Genomic DNA, 22,423 nt, shown 5'->3' with positions numbered 1-22,423 from the left:
TTACATATTTATACACAAATATATAATAACTAATTACTAATCATTTGTATGTATAGATAGTATTTTTAGATTTTTATTCTTTTTAACAGTTTATATTTGTTGTCCTATTAAATTTATTTTTTAATATTCTTTCACTCATCAATAAAATTTGATTTTTTTTTTATTTAAATCCCCAGAGAGAAGACAATAATAAGTGGTGGGAGCATCACAAAAACAAGCTTTTTTTCTAATATCTAAATCCATTATCCAATTCCAAGTTTCCAACTTTAGCTTATAGCTTCTTAAAAATCCTTTTTTTCCTTTGTGTTCTTGCATCTTGTTGTTCAACAACACCACCATCTTGTTGTTCTTAATCCCACACACAATCATTTGTTGTTGTTTTGTTCATCATTTCAATTTTCAGGTTCACAGGTTTGACTTTAAGGAGCTTCGGAAAAAAAACTTGCCCTTTAATCTTTATCATAAGGTTGTATGTACATTGATTATTGCATGATGTTTGTACTCTCTTCAATTTCAAAAAGTTTGCTTTTTTTTTTTTTTGTATCCATTTTGTTAAGTTAATCAACTTTCTTGATCTTGTTTAATTAATGAATTAATTAGTGTTCCCTTTCCATAGTTGTATTGGTTCTTCTTTACATTTAGGTTATGAATTTGGAAGTTGAATTGATTTTTACTTGCATGTATAGCTATTCTCTGTGATGTAGGTTAATTATATCTATTCACCATCATAATCTTGAGCTAAGTTTCCATACTGCAATTTATATCCATTCTTGAAAGAATCTGCTAGAAGTTTCACTGAACATGGAAATGCCTTAGGGTAAGGGCTTTACCAGTTTACCCCCTCATTACTTAGATTAGCATTTGAAGTTGTGTGTGATTGATGAAATTTAGAGAGATATGCAATGAGTGACATATTAAGTGTTAATTAATCATCTAATCATTACTATTTGGGTGAATTTCATTGACTGTTCTTGAAGTTGGGCGATATTACGCACGACACTCCTCATTTGTAAGTTTCTAGGCCAACCTTTCCAGGGATTTAAGTTATATGACATTTGGTATCATTCTATTTTATGAAGAATGGCACTATGATTGCGTTTGGTAAGTGTTTAAGGTTAGAACAAAAGACACAAAGATAGAGATAAGATAGAAAAGTTGTGTATCTGTTCTTATCTTTATCGATTTCAATTTGGAGTAGACAAAGTATTAGGCAAATTTCATCTGAGGATAGAGACATTTTGATTGTTTCTATATCAGTTGCATTTTCTGTCATGACACTAGACAAGCCTAACCTCTGCTATGCATTAAAGCGTGTCGAGAGTAATATCACCTTTAATCAAGAAAGTTCTGTGTAATTTACCCTTAACATCATGTTAAAGGGAAATTCCAATTTCAACATATCTTTGTGTGATGGCTAAATAAATATTTGGGATTTTTTTTTTCTAAATTTGTTAGCAGTTGCTTGGAATATAGCAGAGGCATTCTGAATCCTACTTGGGTTTATTGAGCTTTCAATGGGAGGTGTATTCGGAAGGCATGATAGCCATAAAAGATGGATTTACGGAACCAAAATTGAGAATAAAATTGTTGAAGCAATGCAAAAGAGGGAATCTAAAGGATCTTCGGTGAAATCATTCAACACTATAATCTTGAAATTCCCAAAAATTGATGAAAGCTTTAGAAAATGCAAAGCCATATTTGAGCAGTTTGGTAGGTTTGTACTTCAAATCTATGCTTTTGCTAAATTTTTGGTCAGTGTTTTCTTAGAATCCTATTATTATGCCTACTTCATGTACATGCTGCAGCTTTTTTTGTGGTTTTCTGCTAATATGTGTGTGTTTTTGGCTTTGCTAATAGATGAGGATTCGAATGGGGTAATAGATCGAGAAGAGTTGAAAAATAGTTTCAGTAAACTGGAAATTTCTATTACTGAGGAGGACTTGAATGATCTCTTTAAAGCATGTGACGTCAATGAAGATATGGGAGTGAAGTTCTCTGAGTTCATTGTACTCCTTTGCCTTGTCTACCTTCTCACAGACGATCCAGCAGCCCTTCACATTGTATCCTTGCACATGATTCTTGAACTATCTTAATTTCTTTATGATAAGCTATATACGCATTCGTAAAAGTTTTGAATTTGGAATACCCTTTTCGGCCATTTGGCTAAGATTAAGGGTGGTTTTTTATTTTGATCACCATAGAAGTTCCGAATTTGGAAGGTAGAGTAGTAATGCTTGCTCCTTGAATCGTATGTTCTCTAACCTCTTATTGATATTTAAGTTGTTTAGATTTATTATTGTAAATTCAAGTCCAAGAAAATGATTGTAGATTCTTCAGAGATGTTTGGACTTAATGAACTATTCATGCATTGACATTAATATGTGATAGTAGCTTTGAGAAATTTTGTCATATGGCGAAAATAATATGAACAGATTTTGCGTTTGCCATACTTATAAGTTATAATCCCTGGATTTCCCTTTCTTGCTATCTTTTCGAAAGAGAAATTTCCATGACTTCCTTAGAAATCACAAATTGGGTTGCCGGATCTAGAGGCCACGTTCGAGACTTTGGTCGATGCATTTGTGTTTTTGGACAAGAACAAGGATGGTTATGTCAGCAAAAGCGAGATGATTGAGGCGGTAAATGAAAGCCGGGAGCGTTCTTCCGAAAGAATAGCAATCAAAAGATTTGGTCAGTTATCTGTCCCCATTCCTGTATGTTTGAATAAGCATATCATATACACTGAAGCAGGCATTTTCTAGTTTAAACACAGACATAATCATGTTGGCATTGGCACCATGCAATAATTGGCAATTATGGTTATAAGAAACTAACACAAAACTTATGTTACATTTAGTCATCAAGCTAGATCATAAGATATTCTCTTTTTATTAACATTTATATTCTCCACAAAAATGCTGCAGAAGAAATGGATTGGGATAAAAATGGAATGGTGAGCTTCAAGGAGTTCCTTTTCGCGTTTACTAGGTGGGTTGGAATCGACGACAAGGAAGATGAAGAGGCCTGAGGCCTGAAGCTTGTCATCTATAAGTGCCTTATACTGCTTCTGTTGTTAGTAGCTGGTAATAAAAAAACAAAATGTTTCAGGCTCCAAAGAAACCTGAAAATTAAAAAAATGGAGGCTTTTCTTGTTTTAGTTTGCAATAAAGGGCTGGTTGCTACACTTTGATCTGCAATAAACCTTTCATAGATGAAGTTCATTTGTAAATAGGCAGAAAAGTGTGTATAACTGTGAGTGCTATGTTGAAGATGTGTTAAAATATTTTACCTTGTAACTGCTACCATGTTTATTAGACAGCCTTCTTCAGTAGTTTTTCTCTTTTGCTTTATTATTCCTATTATTGATAGGCAAGTTCATTCCCTTCCAAGTGCCAAGTATGGAAAAAGTTTGAGTTCCAAGGTTAAGATTAGAAGGTTTATAAGTTTGATACATTATATACTTCTTGAGCTAACTTTTTAGGTAAGTTAAACACATTCAATTTCTAATATGATATCAAAGTCTATCAATTCCAATTTAGTTGGGCCTTACCTCTTAACCAATTTGGATTGGTCTAGTGGTTAGCTTACTAGTCTGCTTGAGCAAATGATGGGGGGTTTGAATTTCGAATTGTGCATGTAGCAGCTAATTGTTAGTTGCAAACCCTTAAATAGAACTCTGATCTGCGATGAATTAATCTTTGACTTGTTCAGCTGAACTCTGATCTGCGATGAATTAATCTTTGACTTGTTCAGCTGAAATATTGTGAGAAAACAAAAAAAAAAATAGTTGGGTCCTGTCTGGTAGACGTTTCATTTAGAAGTTTCATTTAGAAGTTGATTAAATGGAAGCGACATTTGAGATGATAAATCTACTTGTATAAATATCAATTTTTGGCAGTTCAGATCTCATTTATATAGTAACCGAAAAACATTTACAATTATCTTGTTCTCACTACAAACTAGATACATGAGATAAGTAACATCACATTACAACATATAGTTTGTAAATGAAATACTCTGACTAGACTATTGTATATTTTAATAAGCATGAAATCTTCCATTCAACTCACACACTCTTCATTTATTACAAAAACAAAAACAGAAAATGAAACTTTTTTCTAAAATGATTGTAAATAAAAAATTTTGTTTAAATTTTAGAATTTGAACTTTAAGAATAAAGAAAAAAATAGTTTTAAAAAATAGACAGTACAATTTTTTGAATATTCAAATTCTTAATAAAAGGGTTTAAATATCATTGATAAAAGATAAAGAGTAATACCCCAAATAGGTCTCCAAAAAATTCACGGTCGGACAGATTTGTCCCCAACAAAATTTAACTAAATTTTGACCCTGATGTTTTTAGTTCCCATGACAGTTTGACCCGGTCAGGATGTCCTACGTGGAGGTTATCGGGCTGATGTGTTAGGTTAACTGCCACGTGTCACCTCCAGGACAATTTAGTCTCCATCCAAGTTGGACAAAACGACGTCGTATTGGATCATGAGGCGAACGACGTCGTTTTGTGGAGGACAAATTCGTCCCCACCATGGAAGGCAGAGTTGCGAAACGGCAATATTTTAAATGGGGGACCTATCTGTTTGTTCGAGGGGACCTATCTACCTGATGATTATGCTTCTATAAGGACCTATTTGTCTGATAACCTAATATTTGGGGACCTATCTGACCTATCATTGGTGACATTACCGTCAAATATATTCATTGTCCTTTTTTAGTTTCATTGAAAACATAGACTCATGTATCTGGACCTGATAGCTTGCAAAATTCTAATCCTTCCTCTCATGACACTCAAATTGAAGATTCTCTTTCACATGTCACAAAAAATGTCTCAGGCAATTCCAAGGTATGCTAATTTTGAATGACTTAATGCGTATGTTGAACGATGGCTTGGAGGAGAGAGTGAATCAGTTGGAGAATCTGTTATTGAAGAAGAATGAGCAAAGCCAAGTTGTGAAGAAGCATACCATTTTTGCTTTGTTTAAGGGTATAATAATTGGGGGAATTAGTAGTTGTAGTTGTGTTTTATATGTATGTGGTGACTGTTTAGGCAAATTTTAATCTGTATTGATTATCAAATTGTTAAATTGAAATGTCTCATTATATTTAGATGGATATGCATGAAATCAATTGTGGTGAAATAGTATAAAAGAAACACATTGCTTTTGGTTAATTTCATCCATTTATCAAAATAATTACATAACTGATAATCAAAATATTATAACCACACAAGTAGCTAAGTTCAGTAGCAACATAAACCAAATCTCATAAAAGAATATTTATTTCCTTCAATATAGACTAAACCAAACCAACTCAAACAACAAAAGCTCTATTTCATCCAATATAATAAAATATGGTGTTGGAATCCTTAAAAGCATCATTTTTTCGTAGACTGCTTCAATTCCGGTGTTAGAATAAATTTCAACAATCTAAATGCTTTGCCACTGGTTGTAGCTGCCATGGCACTCTTCTGAACCTTGGCCTTGATTACTGTTTGCTTTGGACGTCTAAAAGGTTGCTGAGTCAGGAATTAACAAAATTATTATGAGGATGTTTCATACAAATTTTAACATACACATTAAGTCATTCAAAATTAGCATACTTTGAGATTGTCTGAGACATTTTTTTGTGACATGTGAAGAATAATCTTTAATTTGAGTATCATGAGAGGGAGGATTAGAATTTTGCAAGCTACCAGGTCCAGATACATCAGCCTGTGTTTTCAATGAAACCAAAAAAGGACAATGAATATATTTGACGGTAATGTCACCAATTATAGGTCAGATAGGTCCCCAAACATTAGGTTATCAAACAAAAAGCTCCCTATAGAAGCATAATCATCATGCAGATAGGTCCCCCATTTAAAATGTTGCCGTTTCGCAACTCTACCTTCCATGGTGGGGACGAATTTGTCCTCCACAAAACGACGTCGTTCGCCTCATGATCCAATACGACGTCGTTTTGTCCAGCTTGGATGGGGACTAAATTGTCCTGGAGGTGACACGTGGCAGTTAACCTGACACATCAGCCCGTTATCCTCCACGTAGGACGTCCTGATCTGGTCAAACTGTCATGGGGACGTATCTGGTGTATAACTAAAAACGTCAGGGTCAAAATTTTAGTTAAATTTTGTTGGGGACAAATCTGTCCGACCGTAAATTTTTTAGGGACCTATTTGAGGTATTACTCAAAGATAAAACAAACCAAAACTTTTCCTAAACATTACTTACTTAATCAGTCAATCAATCTATAGGATATTATTATATAATATAGTATATAACCAAGTTGGGTTGGTCTAATGGTTAGCTGACTAGTCCGCTTAAGCAAGTGTCGGAGCTTGATTCCCGCCTTGTGCATACAACAACCACTTAGCCCACGACAAACCCTTAAAAAGAGCTCAGATCCGGGCGTGGATAACAAAAAAAAATATAATATAGTACATGATCTAAGAAAATGTGAGTAAGTGGCTTAATTTGATGAATAAAATAATTGAAAAATGTAGCAATAGATGCGGTTAGATCCACAGTACGTGGTGGGAGCAGCACAAACATAGCTTCACACACTTGACAACATTGAAACAAGGAACCCTCTCTCATAACACACTGTTTTTTTTTTCTTTTTACTAATATCTAAATCCAAATCCAACCTTGGATTAACAACATCTTGTTTCAACAACACCACCACCTTCTTTGCAATTCCATTTATTGTTGTTGTTTATCATCATTACATTTTTCAGGTTCACAGGTTTGACTTTAAGGAGCTTGGGAGAAAACTCTTGCTCCTTATCATAAGGTATGCATGTTGCATAATGTTTGTATTCTCTTCAATTTCAAAGATTTTGTTTTTTTATATCCATTTTGTTAAGTTAATTAACTTTCTTAATCTTGTTTAATTAATTAGTTAATTAGATTTATGTTCCTTTGAATAGTTGTATTGGTTCTTCTGTACAATGCCCTCCTCCATGTTCTTCTTCTTTACAATTAGGTTATGAGATTGGAAGTTGAATTGATCTTTACTTGCATGTATAGGTTAATTATATCTTTTCACCATCATAATCTTTAGCTAAGTTTGCATTGTGCATTTTTGATCCATTCTTGGAAGAATCTACCAAGTTTTGCTGAAAATGGAAATGCTTAGGGCAAAGGGATTTGCATTTGAAGTTGTGTGCAAATAATTATGAGATGAACAAAACAATGATGAAATGTATTTAGAGAGACATGCAATTAGTGACATATTAAGTGAAAATTAATGATTTTGATTTGGGTGAATTTCATATCTTTGTGTGATGGCAAAATGAATATTTGAATTTTTTTTTGTTTTCTAAATTTTTGAAACAGTTGCTTGGAAGATAGCAGAGGATTCTGAATCCTACTTGGGTTTATTGAATTTTCAATGGGAGGTGCAGTTGGAAGGGCTGAATCCGTTGGTTGGATTCCGGAAACCAAAATTGAGGCTAAAATGGTTGAAGCATTGCAAAAGAGGGAATCTAAAGGATGTTCGGTGAAATCGTTCAACACTATAATCTTGAAATTCCCAAAAATTGATCAAAGCTTTAGAAAATGCAAAGCCATATTTGAGCAGTTTGGTAGGTTTCTATTTCAAATTTATGCTTTTGCTAAATTTATGGTCACTGTCTTCTCAGAATTCTATTGTTGTACATTTTTTTTGTTAAGTTTTCTACCCGGCATTCGGATCAACTAATCCAGCTCGGGGTATTAGACCGACTCGATGTTGGTTTACTTGATGTAGCTAATCATACATTAGGAATTTTCGATATTTATTCGAATTTCAATTGGATCTAACCTATTCTGAAACTCTTAGCTAGTTTTTTATTTTTCTGATTGGAGTAAAATTTGTATGGTTTCTGCATGCTAACAACAATTGACATATTCATATTTATTTGTAAATAAACTTATAACTGCTAATAGATGTGTGTTTTTTGCTTTGCTCATAGATGAGGATTCGAATGGCGTAATAGACCGAGAAGAGTTGAAAAAAAGTTTCAGTAAACTGGAAATTTCTTTTACTGAGGAGGAGTTGAATGATCTCTTTGAAGCATGTGACATCAATGAGGATATGGGAATGGAGTTCAATGAGTTCATTGTACTTCTTTGCCTTGTCTACCTTCTCGCAGACGATCCAGCAGCCCTTCACACTGTATCCTTGCACGCAATTCTCGCGCTATCTTAATTTCTTTACCATAGGCTATTTGACATTCTTATAAGTTTTGAATTTGGAATAAGATTAAGTGTAGTTTTTGCTTTTATCAGCATAAAACTTTCAAAAGTGGAAGGTAGACTAGTAATGTTTACTCCTTGAATCTTATGTGCTCTAACCTCTTATTGATGTTTAAGTTGTTTACAGATGTTTGGACTTAATGAACCATTCATGCATTGACATTAACATGTGATGGTAGCTTTGAGAAATTTTGTCATATGATGAAAATAATATGAACAGATTTTGTGTATGCCATTCTTATAAATTTCCCTTGCTATCTTTTCAAAAGAGAAATTTCCATGACTTCCTTAGAAATCACGAATTGGGTTGCCGAATCTGGAGTCCACATTCGAGACTTTGGTGGATGCGTTCGTGTTTTTGGACAAGAACAAGGATGGTTATGTCAGCAAAAACGAGATGATTGAAGCGATAAATGAAGGCGGGGAGCGTTCTTCTGGAAGAATAGCAATGAAAAGATTTGGTCAGTTATCTGTCCCCATTCTTGTTAGCAAGAGTTCAACTTTATTTCCTTATATTTTTCTTTATAACTGCATCTAGCATAAGGGTTTATACATATTTCGACATGAATCTAATTTTGATGCACTGTCAGTGTAAAGTAGTTTTACACGTGCATCCAATTACATAATACCGCATCTTTTACATTGACCGCTTGAATAGTCATCCAAAAGAACGGATGTGATTGCACGACTGTGTAAAACGCTTTACACTGTCAGTGCATCAAAATTAAACTCTTTGGACATTCATATAAAATCTAAGAACTTCCCTTTAGAGGGCCAGTGAAATACATATTTGGATATAAATATTTCATTTCAATGATCAAACTCATAACTTCATATCAGTAACTTCTATGCACTATTAACTAAAAAAAGTTAACTTTGTATTTTTTTTTTAATTAACATTTATATTATCTACAAAAATACTGCAGAAGAAATGGATTGGGATCAAAATGGAATGGTGAACTTCAAGGAGTTCCTTTTCGCGTTTACAAGGTGGGTCGGAATTGAGGACGAGGAAGATGAAGAGGCCTGAAGCTTGTCATCTCTAAGGCTGCGTTTGTTTTTTAGAACAGGACAGGACAAGACACTGATGGACAAAGACACAAAATTTTGTGTTCTTGTATTCTGTTTGATGATAAACTAGAACAAATTATGAAAATTTAATTTATTCTTTATTCTTTATTTTTATTTAAAAGATTTGAGATGAAAAATATAATAATAAAAAAATATAATTATAAAAAATTAACAAAAATAATGAAAAATAAGTTGTGTCCTTTGTTAGTGTCCTCGTGTCCTTTCTGTCAGGATGGACACAAAATACACTAATTCAGTATCTTTGGACACACTGTCTCTATCTATGTCTATCTGTCAAACATGATTTTGTGTCTCAGTGTCCTGTTTTTGCAAACAAACGCAGCCTTACACTGCTTCTGTTACTAATAGTTGGTAAAAAGAAAAAGTGTTTCAAGCTCCAAAGAATGGAGGTTTTTCTTGTTTTAGCTTGCAATAAAGGGCTAGTTGCTACACATAATGAACCTTTCATAGATGAAGTTCATTGTGTAAATAGTCACAAAATGCAGAACTATGAGTGCCATATTGAAGACATGTTAATTATATGGTAGAAACTCAGATACAGTTGTGTTTATGTAGAATTGATAGTTAAAAACCGTTAAATAATTTGACATATTTGATTAAATTATTATATCTTAACGATTTTCAACTATCAAATTCAAATAAAAACAACTACACATGAGTTGTTACCTAATTATATTGGTTGCTTCGTTAGTTTTTTTTCTTTTCCTTTATGATTCTTATTATTGGTCATTACTTGCTTTGATGAATTGCATTCTGAATTTGAAGAGGCTGTACCAATATTGGTAGGCAAGTTCATTCCCTTCCAAGTGCTTTTGAGTTTGAGTATGGAAAAAGTTTGAGTTGGGAGAGTGATTAGCCGAATATTACAAATCCGACATTTTTTTAAGAATTGAAATGTTTGGTAACCAAAAGAAATTTGTCAAAAATAGTCTGAACTTGTCTAATTTAATATTTATTAATTGTTGTAATAATTAATGAATGTTAAATAAGACAAATTCTGATTTTTTTTTTGTCTCTCTAACATTACGTTTTACGAATAATGTTTTTAGAAAGTTTATAAATTTAAGATATTCTTCGCATCTTGAACTAAATTTTAGAGTAAACTAGGTCCATTCTATGATACCAAAACTTAGAACTTATTTGGTCCAATCTAGTGAAGCATCTTGTTAGATGATAAAAAAAATGTTTAATTATTCTGTTGGTCTTATAGTTTTGTGAAATTTTTAATTAGGTTTTTGTACCTTTTTTTTTTATTTAAGTTCTTGCACCAAAAACTTTTTTTAATTGACTCCCTACACTTTTTTTTTATTTGGGTCTTTGTACCAATTTTTTTATTTTTAATTGGGTCTTTATAAAATTAAGCCAATTACTGTCAATAGAGACCTAATTGAAAAAAAAATTTTGGTACAGGGACCCAATTAAAAGGAAAAAAATATAGGGACCTAATTGAAAATTTCGCAAAACTATAGGGATCAACAGAATAATTAAACCTAAAAAAAAAAAAGAAGTGGAATAAACTACTGCTCCCAGCATTGCCATCCCTCGTAGCAATATTGAAGAGGGTCCAACTGGAATTTGAGCTTAAAAAATAAAGTAACAAAATTTAGAACCTGTAATTTAAAAAGCCAAAAATTGAATTTTAAATTTAAATTCTAAAAATATGCTAGTTTATTTATTATATAACATTTAATTAATTTAAATTTAAGAGTAAATAGACATTTTTTACCATAAAAGATTTGGACGTTGACAAAATTGACTATAAAAAATTAAAACTAAAATTATACCCATACAAGATAAGTTTCGTTCGATAAAGATGACTAAATATTAAATTTTTGTTTATAATTTCATAAATACCCCTTTTATTTTGATAATTAAATTTAATCAAATTAGTTCAATAATTTAAGGATTGATAATTAAAAAATTTTAGATAAAAAAGAAAAAGAGACATAAGAAGACAAAAAATTGATTAAATTTAATTACAAAAATAACTTGTCTACAGTCCAGCTAGTATTTTTTTTCCCTCTAAATTACAACGGATTTAGTCGAACTGTTTGATTTATATACTAATAATCGTACATAGGTTTAATGTTCTACAAAATATTTCGGTCATCCATGGTAAGAAATTGGATCCAATCAACAATTTAATTAGACTTTCAAAATTAAAGAACGAAATTCTAAATAAAATGTTACAAAACTCTATTTCACAAATATTTAAAACATGAAGAATACTATAATAGTATCATATTCTGGCGCATAATTAGACTTCAGCTGAGGTTGGTCCTTTTTACAATACAAATTGTTTTATGGATTATTTAGATTTAAGCTTTCTATTTTGGAATATTAGAGGTGCCTCTAATAAATTGGCCCGGGTTCATAGTAAGGAGTTAGCGAATAAATTTCATCCTACTTTTTTCATTCTGTTTGAAACCCATATTGCTTTCGAGAGGATGAAATCTTTTTGGAATAATCTAGGTTACCAGGGTGTTGGTATTGTTGAGGCTAATGGTCATAGTGGGGGTATCTGGGTTCTATGTTCTAATTCAAATATTTCTGTGAGAGTATTGGATGTAGTTGATCAATGTATCAGTTTTGAAATCACTATGGGCAATACATCTAGTTACTGCAGTGCGGTGTATGCTAATCCGCATATACATCGGCGTAAAGAACTGTGGGGTGACTTGACAAGGATTGCTAATATGATCCACGGACCTTGGATTGTGTTAGGGGACTTTAATGATGTTCTATTGCAGAGTGAAGTTAGAGGGGGGCAAGTTAGACTTGCCAGAGCAGAACAATTTGCGGAAACATTGGAGGATTGTGGGCTGTTTGATATGGGGGCTATTGGGAGAAAATTCACTTGGTACAGGAAGGTGAAAGGTGGGGTGCAGGTGGCCAAGAAGCTTGATAGAGCAGTCATCAACCAGGACTGGCGACTAATGTTTCCAGAGGCTTATACTGAGGTGCTGGCGCGCCTTCACTCTGATCATTGCCCATTATTCACTAGGTGCAAGATGGCAAAGAGGGCTACCAAGGGCCATCGTCCGTTCAGATTCCAGGCTGCGTGGATGACTCATCCTCTTTTTAGGAATGTTGTTGATACAGCTTGGAATAGAGGAGCTCCGGATGTAGTTAAATGTTTGTTGGATGTTCAAAAAGATGCAACTAGCTTCAATAAAAAGGTTTTTGGCAATATTTTTGTTAAGAAAAGGGAGTTGGAGAGGCTTTTGAATGACGTTCAGATTACTCTGGAAAGTCAGGAGGATCAACAGCTTAGGATCAAAGAGCAAGTTTTGCATCAGGAACTGAATGCTGTCCTTCTTCAAGAAGAGTTGTTGTGGTATCAAAAATCTAGAGAACAATGGGTGAGATGTGGAGACAGAAATACAAAATTTTTTCATCTGCAGACAGTTATCAGGAGAAAGAGGAACAAAATTCATGGGTTATTTTTGGAGGATGGGTCTTGGACCACGGAGACTACGACTCTAGAACTGGTGGCAAATTCTTTCTTTCAAAAGCTCTTTTCTACAAGGGAGGATATTGACCTGGACGCTATGGGGCCTTTTCCTTGCCCGTCTCTTAGTACTGAGGCTTGTCGAAAGTTAGTGGAACCAGTGACGTCTGAAGAGGTTAAAAGAGCTGTGATGACCATGAGTTCATTTAAAGCCCCAGGGCCAGATGGATTTCAAGCAATTTTTTACAAAGAGTTCTGGGACTCTCTTAGCAACGATGTGTGTAGACTGGTCAAGCGAGCCTTTGAGGGTGAGCCACTGAATGCGGCTATTTTCGATACTCTCATTGTTCTAATTCCTAAAGTGGAAGTTCCCTCTTCCTTACGGGAGTTTCGGCCTATTAGCTTATGTATCTGGCGCATAAAAATAAGTTTTAAGAGTGTATACGCATCAAAATATGCATTTTTTTAGTTATTATATACTATTAATTTTTCAAAATAAACTCTCAATATAACTTATTTCAAACCATTTCTTGACGAATAACCATATCAAAACCTATGTACTTAATTATTAAAACCTAGTTGGTATGACAAAAATTTACTTGATGATAAATTGATAATCAATCAAGTAACACTAATATGATTTACAAAACAACTAAAGTGGGTGTAAACAGAATATAATCATTAAATCAATTATTCTTAGAAAATATAAATTATTAAAAAATTAGATACTAAATTAATTATTAGCATAAAATATATATCAAAATATACAATATGTATTAAAAATAAATTAAATAATATTTATACATAAATATATAATAACTAATTTAATCACTAATTTATGTGCATATAAAATATTTTAATATTATGTATATACAAAAAATTAATAACTATATTTTTGTGTGTGTATATATATTGGTTCACATACTTTTTTAACTAAATAATAAGTCATTAGAATGATCAAATTTGTTATAATAGAATAATCAAATTATCATAGTAAAATAATTCAAATTTTTTATAAAATACTAAATATGTATTGCTAATTTTCTATACACTAGTTAATTTTTTATATGAACAAATACTACATGAACAGTAAATATTATTATTTTTAATCAGTATTTAGCCACCAATAATTTGTACCAATTTTATAAATGTTTTGTACACAAAAAATATATAGTTTATAATTATATTTATCAGAATTTTGTATATATGAATCAATACAATTTGTACTCACATTTTTTTTAGAATTTACACATATAAATTAATAAAATTTATTAAGAATGCGATAATGAGATTGATTTTGTTTTCGTGCGTTCAGTGAAGTGCTCATCACATTCGTTCTTCTTCAGCCTCTGTTCGGATTCAAGTTGTTGCTGATTTCAGTGCTCAATCACTCACTCATTCAAGTGTGTAGCTGATTTCGCTGAGGTCCGGATTTTTCTCATGTGCACATTAAAGTTTGTGTTTTGGATTTGCTTATTTTCGGATTAGCTTTTAATTCTGTTTAAAATAGCTTATAATCGATTTTTTTTTTCTTTTTCTGAATTGAAAGCGATTATATGTGACCCCAAACGTGCCCTTAATTGAGTAGCCAATTTATGTTTGCTTAAATATATTTATGTTCTGTCAATGTTGTTGTGTTTCTTTCTTAATAGCATTAGGTAGTGGTGCATAGCTAAGTTCAGAAGAATGTCCTTTTGTTAAGATTTGGTGCTTTAATTTGTTAAAATTATTATTCATGAGGTGGGGTTTTAAAGATGTCACTTGTATTTGGTGGCTGAGTTGAGAAAGTGGCAACTGCATTTTTATCACTTTTTTTTGTCCTGCATTGCCTGAATGGGGTTTAGAAATTGCAATTGGATTTGTTGTAGTATTTGTTTTTGAGGACCAAATTGAGTTTGTAAATGATAAGAAATTCGACTTGAGAAGGGAAAATGATGGGTTGAAAAAGGTTGGGAGCTATTTCTGACTTAAGGTCATTGTAACATGTTAAATTTTTGGGCAGGCTTCTTCTCTTGCTAATGTGAGGATGAGTTCCTTCTCCATCACACGGAAAAAGACACCATTCCAGAAGCACAGAGAAGAGGAGGAGGCAAAGAAGAAGGTAGGGTTGATCTATCCATTGTAGTTAGTAGTTACTTCTTGTTATAATTTTAAGTAAGGACATTTGCTAATGATCATAATGGGTATTGTCTCCTGCAGAGAGCTGAAGATGAGACTGCTCGTTTGTATGCCGAATTTGTAGAGTCATTTCAAGGTGATACCACTCCTGGGTCAAAGGCTTTTGTACGAGGAGGAACAATTAATCCCAATGATAAATTGAAGGATGATACTGAGGGTTAGTATGAATTCTATACTTCCTAGCATTCAATATATTCTTCTGCTTTATCTCTTGGAAGTCTTGATTATATAATGTTATTCCTGTTGTGGATAAATACATAGTTTTTGCTATTATTTTGTATAATAAATTTAATAAAAATACGGACCTTTCTTATTCATTCGCGGATGGCAGGTGAAAAGTCCAAAGATGGGGTTTCTGGTCCAAAGAAGGGAAGTAGGTAAATAAATGCTTTTGATTAACAATGTTTATGTGCTCTTTTAATCAGGCATCATAATTAGAAAAATCACATGTCATTGTCTTCAGGTATAGCATACTTTTGTTAGGGTTGTAGCTGTTGAATAATAGAATGAATACTGTAATTTAGTTTTATGAATAGCAGTACATCTAATGATATAATTTAAATAATGGGAACAAAATTTGTGTAATTGTGGTATCACTCATCTGCTCATGTATATGAAAAAGATGTAGTTTTTTTCCATCTTTAATTTGTGGTATGTTCAGTTTACATAGATAAAAACTTGGTGACTGATATCCCTTAACATTGCTTTTGAAGATCATGCATTGTATAAATCATAAGCTAAAGCTTGTTGTGGATGATTGTTAATTGTTGCTACTGTAGATATTATAGTTGTTTGCAAGGACTGAGAATTATATATTCTTTTAATTATGAAGAAATTTTAAATTGCTGATGGAAATTTGTTATACAATGTGAGTTGGTGCATTTGCAATTGTTGAAAGTCAACTTATTAAATATGTATCATTCTCAGTGCATAACAAATCAATATTCTTGTATTGCATCGCTTTATGGACATTTGATTTTTGGCATGATAGGTAAATGATTGCCTTTGAAATTTAGCCAAGTCATTTTCATGCTTGTTATAGAAATCGGGTTTATGAAATGGTTGATCTTTTTTGGCTTCTAGCTTCCTTGATACTATGAATTAGAAACAAAAGAAAATGTAAACAACGTTTCTGACCTTCCACATTGAGGTATCCTTTGCATGTAACAGAATGAAGAGTAAAAAAGTGGCATATGAGCAATGGAAACCTCTAATGTATCTTTCCTGTCTAAGTTTACAGGTTGATATACCTCATCATAAGCATTAGTCGTGTTGTTTCATTATGGTTGTATCATAGGTTTTAGATAATCTAATCTTCTAGTGCATATTTATATCATATTTATACTATTTATTTGTTTTCTTCTACTGTAAATGTGTATCATTGTTAGGAATGCTGTTTGTTGGGACATTTGAGACGCCATTAATCCTTTTCTGTAAACTCCTATGTCAAGTTACTCTCCTAGTGAGAAAAATAGGCAATTATATTTATTTGCAGAGATGGACAAGTATAAATTCTTCCTTAACTATGTTTATATTTCTATGATTGCGGTTTAAATAAGACTAACAAATGGAGTAGGTTTGACCGATACCTATGGTGTGCATTTTTAAATTTCATTCGCACTTGATGATCCAGATCTGTTATACTTAGAATACCAAATTGTGAATTTGGTTATAGATGGATTTTTTCAACCTTACATTGTGTCATTTTGTGTGTGTCATGTGCATATTTTGAGTGGGAATGTTTATGGAGGTTAGAATATCAACACCTATAGTGGGAAGAAAAATGCCAGAGTTCTGGAGAATAGAGAGCGAAAGGGAAGGTGGGTTTACATAATTATATTGGAAGAGGACGAAGTTTATATCCTATCCTCAGAAGCTTGATTAATCCATATGTGAACCTTCATAGGAAAATGTGTTGTGAGGTTGTGAATATAAATGTAGCTCGTGTTGAAATATAGAATTTACAATGGGATAGAAAAGTTAGTGGGTTAATCCAAGAACTTCTATGAGGACCTAAAAGAACTTTAGGTGGACATTGGTTGATTTGGAGCACAAACCCTTTAATTTGGTTCCTTGGCATATATGCTGAGAGATTGGCCAATAGTAATCTTCGATTTTCTCTTTTATTGTTTTCTCTTGTTCTGTGTTGAGGAGGATTCCTTACCATCCCATCTCTTTTCAATCTATCTGTCTTAATGAAGTTATTCTTTTGTTAAAATAATTCGTTAGATTTCTGTATGGAGTTGTTTTGTATTTGGCTGTCAACTTTCTTGGTTCAGTGCTTCATGAGACTTTTCATATTAGCATTTGAGTGGTAGTCCAGTAGAGAGTGTTCTACATGGCATGATGCTTAGGATACAATTTATTTGATCCAAAGTCAATGATGCTCGATGTATTTAATTACCTATTGTCATATTGGATAAATTTTACAATACAAGCAACCAGTTAAGTAAAGAATAATAAGTTCTTGCTTCATTATTTGATACTGGGCAAATGTTTCCATTTCTTGTTTATTGTGTGTTTGTGTGTGTTGTCGGGGTAGTGCTTTGCCCAGTTTGGTAGGTGGAGGAGTTGTGCTTTTTGACTGTGATTAGTAGTTGAGATGGAACTTAGTGGCCTTCTGGAGGATTTTGCTGGATTACCCCAGTCGCAATTCCTGAGGCTTCAAATTAGCTGTATGTTTAAAGAACCAAGTTCGAAGGACTATTTGAAAATGATGAATGTAATATGTCTGACACTTCTATTTAGTCATAACATTGCTAGTAAACTAGCATGTAATTTCATCATTCCTTTTTCTTTGCAGGTATGTTCCATCTTTTATACCACCTCCAATGGCAACCAAGGGGAAAGAATCGGAAAGGAAAGTCTGTATCACAGTTCAACCTTTGATCTCTGATTTTGTTGTTAAGGAGTTTTCATGTATACAGATCTAATGCTTTTGTGTTGTACTTTGCAGAAAGAGGAGGAAAAACCTAAGGACAAAGAGAAAGGAAAGTCGAGGAACATTGATCATTTCATGGAGGAGCTAAAGCACGAGCAAGAGATGAGGGAGAGGCGGAACCAAGAACGTGAAAATTGGCGTGATGGGCGCCACGGAGAACATTCCACTGTAAGTGTTACTTTTATCATGCTCAGCATGCTGAATAGAGTTGTGTGTTATTGGATTTTGTCCCATATTTAAATGACTTGCTTATGGCTTGTAGATTTGTGAATTTATGTTGGGTAAATCTACATAAACATATTAAAGTAATTGGGTATTTGTATTTTCATATTTTTGTCCATTACAAATATGCCCTATTGTGCTTTATATAATTTACTCCGTGAAAGTAATTGTCAGTATATGTTTATCCCTTGTAATTAGATTTGCTTGTTTGATGAATTTATGAAACATTCCTATTGATAGTTTTCCCCTTTCCAACAGTCAAGTCGCTTTGACGAACTACCTGATGACTTTGATCCAAGTGGAAGACTTCCTGGATCATTTGATGATGGCGATCCCCAAACTACGAATCTGTATGTTGGAAACCTCTCACCCAAGGTTTGATTGTCTCCTCAGTATATGGGCTTCTTGTTATTTGAGAATTAAGGACACGAATCTCAACTTGGCTGTTCTATAATTCTAGGTTGATGAAAATTTTCTGCTCCGTACTTTTGGAAGATTTGGACCTATTGCCAGTGTGAAGATAATGTGGCCTAGGACAGAAGAGGAGCGAAGACGACAAAGAAACTGTGGCTTTGTGGCTTTCATGAACAGAGCTGATGGACAGGCTGCAAAGGATGAAATGCAAGGTCTGATTCTCTTAATTTGGAAGATATGATAGGGCTCCCTTGTTTCCTCTGTATTTTTTTTCATAATATTATTAACAGATCGACATCCATGATGCTATGTAATCTGTTCCTCAATTGCATCTTACTTGAGTTTTGAGATTAAAGAAAAACATTATTGAGCTGACTTTCTATTTGCATGGATAATTATTGAGTTTATGCTTGGAAAAAGATCTAATACGAAACTGGACAAATGTTTATGCAGGAGTTGTGGTTTATGAGTATGAATTGAAAATTGGGTGGGGAAAGTCTGTTGCGCTCCCATCGCAAGCCCTACCTGCACCCCCACCAGGGCATATGGCCATCAGGAGTAAGGAGGTATTATTATCGTTTTCCTTTTGTATCGTGATTCAATCAGGGAACATTAACCCTTCAGTAGCTTATTCAATTCTAATAGAGTAAATAATTAAAGTGGTTATTGTTTATTGATCTATTCATCTTAAAGCCTGCTATGTGTATCTAATGTGATGATAAAAAAAAAACACTAGAACAGTGACCATCTTTATTTTGTATAATCTTTTCAATGTAATAATTATAAAGAATAATCTTTGGTTTGCAGGGTAGTACTGTTATCCTATCTGGTCCATCAGGCGGTCCACCTGTGACTTCTGTGCCTAATCAGAACTCTGAACTGGTAAGTTATCAGTTTCGGAGTCATAATTTTTTTTAGTCCATAATTCCCCTTATACAACAGTTATTACATGTGTTGTTCCTGATGATGATAGGTCCTTACTCCTAATATTCCTGATATAATGGTTACACCTCCTGAGGATGAACATCTGAGGCATGTAATTGATACAATGGCTTTATATGTTCTGGATGGTGGGTGTGCTTTTGAACAAGCTATCATGGAGAGGGGTCGTGGAAATCCTCTTTTCAACTTCTTGTTTGTTCTTGGCTCAAAGGAACACACCTACTATGTTTGGAGACTCTACTCATTTGCCCAGGTACATCAATTTTGATTTTGTGTGAGGATCTATTTGCTTTTCATGAATGTGTTGATTAGAACTTGGATTAACGAATCCAAGAGAAGAGTTCATGTATGATGTATTTGAATTGTTGACTGAAAATGTGTTTATTTTTCCTGCAATACAGGGTGATACTCTTCAACGATGGCGGACTGAACCTTTTATCATGATAACGGGTAGTGGAAGGTACCGTAAATATTCTAATCTTTTTTTGAGTACGAGGTTTATTGTTATTTATTACCAAAAATGAAAACGGAACGAATGGAAAAGTGTGTTGGTTGGTTCTTTGATTTCTCTATTTGTCTCTGATTGATCACACATAATGCGCATCAGATTGACAAATATATCCTTTTTTTTGCCAGATGGATACCCCCCTCATTACCAACAGCAAAAAGTCCAGAACATGAGAAGGAGTCTGGTCCAACACATGCAGGAGGAAGAAGCAGGGTACTCTTTATAATTGTATTTTCAATCAGGATGAATACAGTTTCTCAACATTCTCCTGATTTACTCATTTCATTTCCATTTGTTTATATTTTGCAGCGTGTAGAGCCTGAAAGAACACTGACTGATGCACAGAGGGACGAGTTTGAGGATATGCTGCGGGCTTTAACATTAGAGAGGAGCCAGATAAAAGAGGCCATGGGGTTTTCTTTGGATAATGCCGATGCAGCTGGCGAGGTAAAAATGACTGGAGTTTTCTTTCCTTGATGAGTTCGCGTGCTATCATTTAATATTTAAATTTTGCATATTATCTGTATTTTATAGTGGTAGCAATCTAATCTTTTCTTAACATGCAGATTGTTGAAGTTTTAACAGAATCATTGACGCTTAAAGAAACCCCCATTCCAACTAAAATTGCAAGGCTCATGCTTGTATCTGATATTCTTCACAATAGTAGTGCTCCTGTAAGAAACGCATCAGCATATCGCACCAAGTTTGAAGCAACATTACCTGACGTAATGGAGAGTTTTAATGACTTGTATCGTAGCATAATGGGGCGCATTACTGCTGAAGCACTTAAAGTAAGCTGATCAATCATGACTGCCTTTATATAATTTCTTACTATTCTTTCTTGTTTTGTTTCTGACCTTTGCCTGAAATATTTCCAGGAACGAGTACTGAAAGTTTTGCAAGTGTGGGCCGATTGGTTCCTCTTTTCAGATGCTTATGTGAATGGCTTAAGAGCCACTTTTCTTCGACCTGGGAACTCCGGTGTTATACCCTTCCATTCCATATGTGGTGATGCTCCTGAGATCGAACAGAAGGCCACTTCCGAAGATATGGTTGGCGGCAAGGCCAACCAAGATGCTGCATTGGCAATGGGCCGAGGAGCTGCAACAAGGGAGCTAATGAGTTTGCCTCTTGCCGAGCTGGAAAGACGGTGCCGACACAATGGATTGTCACTTGTTGGTGGCAGAGAAATGATGGTTGCACGGTTGCTAAGTCTTGAAGAGGCAGAAAAGCAAAGGGGTTATGAACTGGATGACGAATTGAAATATGCTCAAAACCAAGCAAATGCAGGGAAGTATACAAGTACTCGGCGGGATACGAGTGCTGAGCCTGAACCAGCAGGATTATCTGGATGGAACCACTATTCGGATGAAGATTTGCCTTCACAAGGCAAAGGGTCTTCACCTTTAGCATCAACCCTTTCTATTCCACAGCCTGAACTTAAAGCCTTTACAAAAAAGGAGAAGAATGATCCAGTTTTGCCTGCCTCTAAATGGGCTCGAGAGGATGATGAGAGTGATGATGAGCATAGGAGGGATGGAAAGAATCTTGGGCTAAGCTACTCGTCTTCTGGTAGCGAGAATGTTGGAGACGGTCTTAGTAAAGCTGATGAACACGAGTCTGCTGCAGATACAAGTTTTTCAGCTCACACTGACAGTGGAATGAATGAAGAGCAGAGGTTGCGACCTTTTTGTTCTTCCCTTATTCCATGTCATTATTTTTGTGAATTCACTTTCCCTCTAAAGCTATTCAGAATCTCAGTAAAATGTTATCTTTTTATTTTTTTTGTTTTCTAGATGCTTATGGAGCTTACCTTTTCCATTGTTATACAGACAAAAGTTACGACGCTTGGAGGTTGCTCTAATTGAATATCGGGAGTCTCTTGAAGAGAGGGGAATTAAAAATTTGGAGGAAATTGAGAAGAAAGTTGAAGCACACCGGAAACGGCTGCAATCAGAGTACGGTTTATCAGATTCTGGCGAAGATGGTCAAGGCAATAGTAAGTTCTTTCTATTTCAGGGAAACCCTAAGTTTTTAATTTCTTGTTTTCAGTTTTAATGACAAAATTTTCAAATTTTCCAATCATAATTTTGTATTTGATCCTCCGTTCCTGTCTTTATTCTTCGTAAACAACACCTGGAAACAAGCCTCGCAATTTTCGCCAATGCCAAGCACACCATTAATTCTTAGAGGGCGAATAATGTTATTTTATAATTACAGGACGAACGTCTTCGGAGAGGAGGGATAGGCACGATGTCTCAAGGAAACGGCACCGCAGCCCGAGTCCAAGCCATAGTCCACATCAAAGATTATCAAGTCGAGATAGCCGCGAAAAGAGTGGAAGCCGAGAGAGGGATGATCATGACAGGGAAAGGAGCAGGGACAGAGATAGGGACCGGGACCGGAGAAGACGGACCAAATAA

The 22,423-nt window shown here is 34.1% G+C and overlaps 3 protein-coding genes across 10 annotated transcripts in view; all 3 read left to right on the top strand.

The window, feature by feature from the left end:
* LOC107625161 (protein RRC1) overlaps positions 1 to 22,423 on the top strand; it is a 27,508-nt gene extending 5,085 nt beyond the window's left edge. Inside the window, exons 2-20 of the mRNA XM_016327769.2 lie at positions 3,433 to 3,435; positions 14,111 to 14,220; positions 14,798 to 14,896; positions 14,995 to 15,130; positions 15,305 to 15,350; positions 17,777 to 17,837; positions 17,930 to 18,082; positions 18,395 to 18,511; positions 18,597 to 18,762; positions 19,004 to 19,116; positions 19,358 to 19,432; positions 19,524 to 19,745; positions 19,894 to 19,952; positions 20,129 to 20,213; positions 20,310 to 20,447; positions 20,567 to 20,791; positions 20,879 to 21,678; positions 21,833 to 21,999; positions 22,221 to 22,423. Coding sequence (XP_016183255.1) covers positions 14,822 to 14,896; positions 14,995 to 15,130; positions 15,305 to 15,350; positions 17,777 to 17,837; positions 17,930 to 18,082; positions 18,395 to 18,511; positions 18,597 to 18,762; positions 19,004 to 19,116; positions 19,358 to 19,432; positions 19,524 to 19,745; positions 19,894 to 19,952; positions 20,129 to 20,213; positions 20,310 to 20,447; positions 20,567 to 20,791; positions 20,879 to 21,678; positions 21,833 to 21,999; positions 22,221 to 22,423 — 2,841 coding nt within the window. The 5' untranslated portion in view covers positions 3,433 to 3,435; positions 14,111 to 14,220; positions 14,798 to 14,821. The remainder of the gene's footprint in view (positions 1 to 3,432; positions 3,436 to 14,110; positions 14,221 to 14,797; positions 14,897 to 14,994; positions 15,131 to 15,304; positions 15,351 to 17,776; positions 17,838 to 17,929; positions 18,083 to 18,394; positions 18,512 to 18,596; positions 18,763 to 19,003; positions 19,117 to 19,357; positions 19,433 to 19,523; positions 19,746 to 19,893; positions 19,953 to 20,128; positions 20,214 to 20,309; positions 20,448 to 20,566; positions 20,792 to 20,878; positions 21,679 to 21,832; positions 22,000 to 22,220) is intronic.
* LOC107625514 (probable calcium-binding protein CML21) lies at positions 192 to 3,331 on the top strand. Of its 6 annotated transcripts, none has more exons than XM_016328411.1 (6): positions 216 to 466; positions 705 to 817; positions 1,459 to 1,710; positions 1,858 to 2,060; positions 2,523 to 2,691; positions 2,925 to 3,331. In XM_016328411.1, exons 3-6 carry the CDS (start codon positions 1,515 to 1,517, stop codon positions 3,026 to 3,028), a joined length of 672 nt encoding a protein of 223 aa, XP_016183897.1. In that variant the 5' UTR covers positions 216 to 466; positions 705 to 817; positions 1,459 to 1,514; the 3' UTR covers positions 3,029 to 3,331. The 6 variants fall into 6 exon arrangements, with proteins under 6 accessions (XP_016183684.1, XP_016183897.1, XP_016183834.1 ...); XM_016328348.1 differs by having other exon boundaries at positions 1,456 to 1,710; XM_016328556.2 differs by having other exon boundaries at positions 329 to 466; positions 687 to 817.
* On the top strand, positions 329 to 10,090 carry LOC107625888 (probable calcium-binding protein CML21). Of its 3 annotated transcripts, none has more exons than XM_016328725.2 (6): positions 329 to 466; positions 7,353 to 7,600; positions 7,970 to 8,172; positions 8,545 to 8,713; positions 9,179 to 9,299; positions 9,665 to 10,090. In XM_016328725.2, the coding sequence occupies exons 2-5, from the start codon at positions 7,408 to 7,410 to the stop codon at positions 9,280 to 9,282; spliced, it is 669 nt and encodes a 222-aa protein (XP_016184211.1). In that variant the 5' UTR covers positions 329 to 466; positions 7,353 to 7,407; the 3' UTR covers positions 9,283 to 9,299; positions 9,665 to 10,090. The 3 variants fall into 3 exon arrangements, with proteins under 3 accessions (XP_016184211.1, XP_020968828.1, XP_016184139.1); XM_021113169.1 differs by having other exon boundaries at positions 333 to 466; positions 7,350 to 7,600; XM_016328653.2 differs by lacking the exon at positions 329 to 466 and adding an exon at positions 6,526 to 6,807.

This window comes from Arachis ipaensis, chromosome B01 (genome assembly GCF_000816755.2).
Source record: "Arachis ipaensis cultivar K30076 chromosome B01, Araip1.1, whole genome shotgun sequence".
In the NCBI taxonomy this organism is placed as follows: Eukaryota; Viridiplantae; Streptophyta; class Magnoliopsida; order Fabales; family Fabaceae; genus Arachis; species Arachis ipaensis.
Note: the sequence above shows the minus strand (reverse complement) of the source record. Positions and strands in the feature narration are given on the sequence as shown.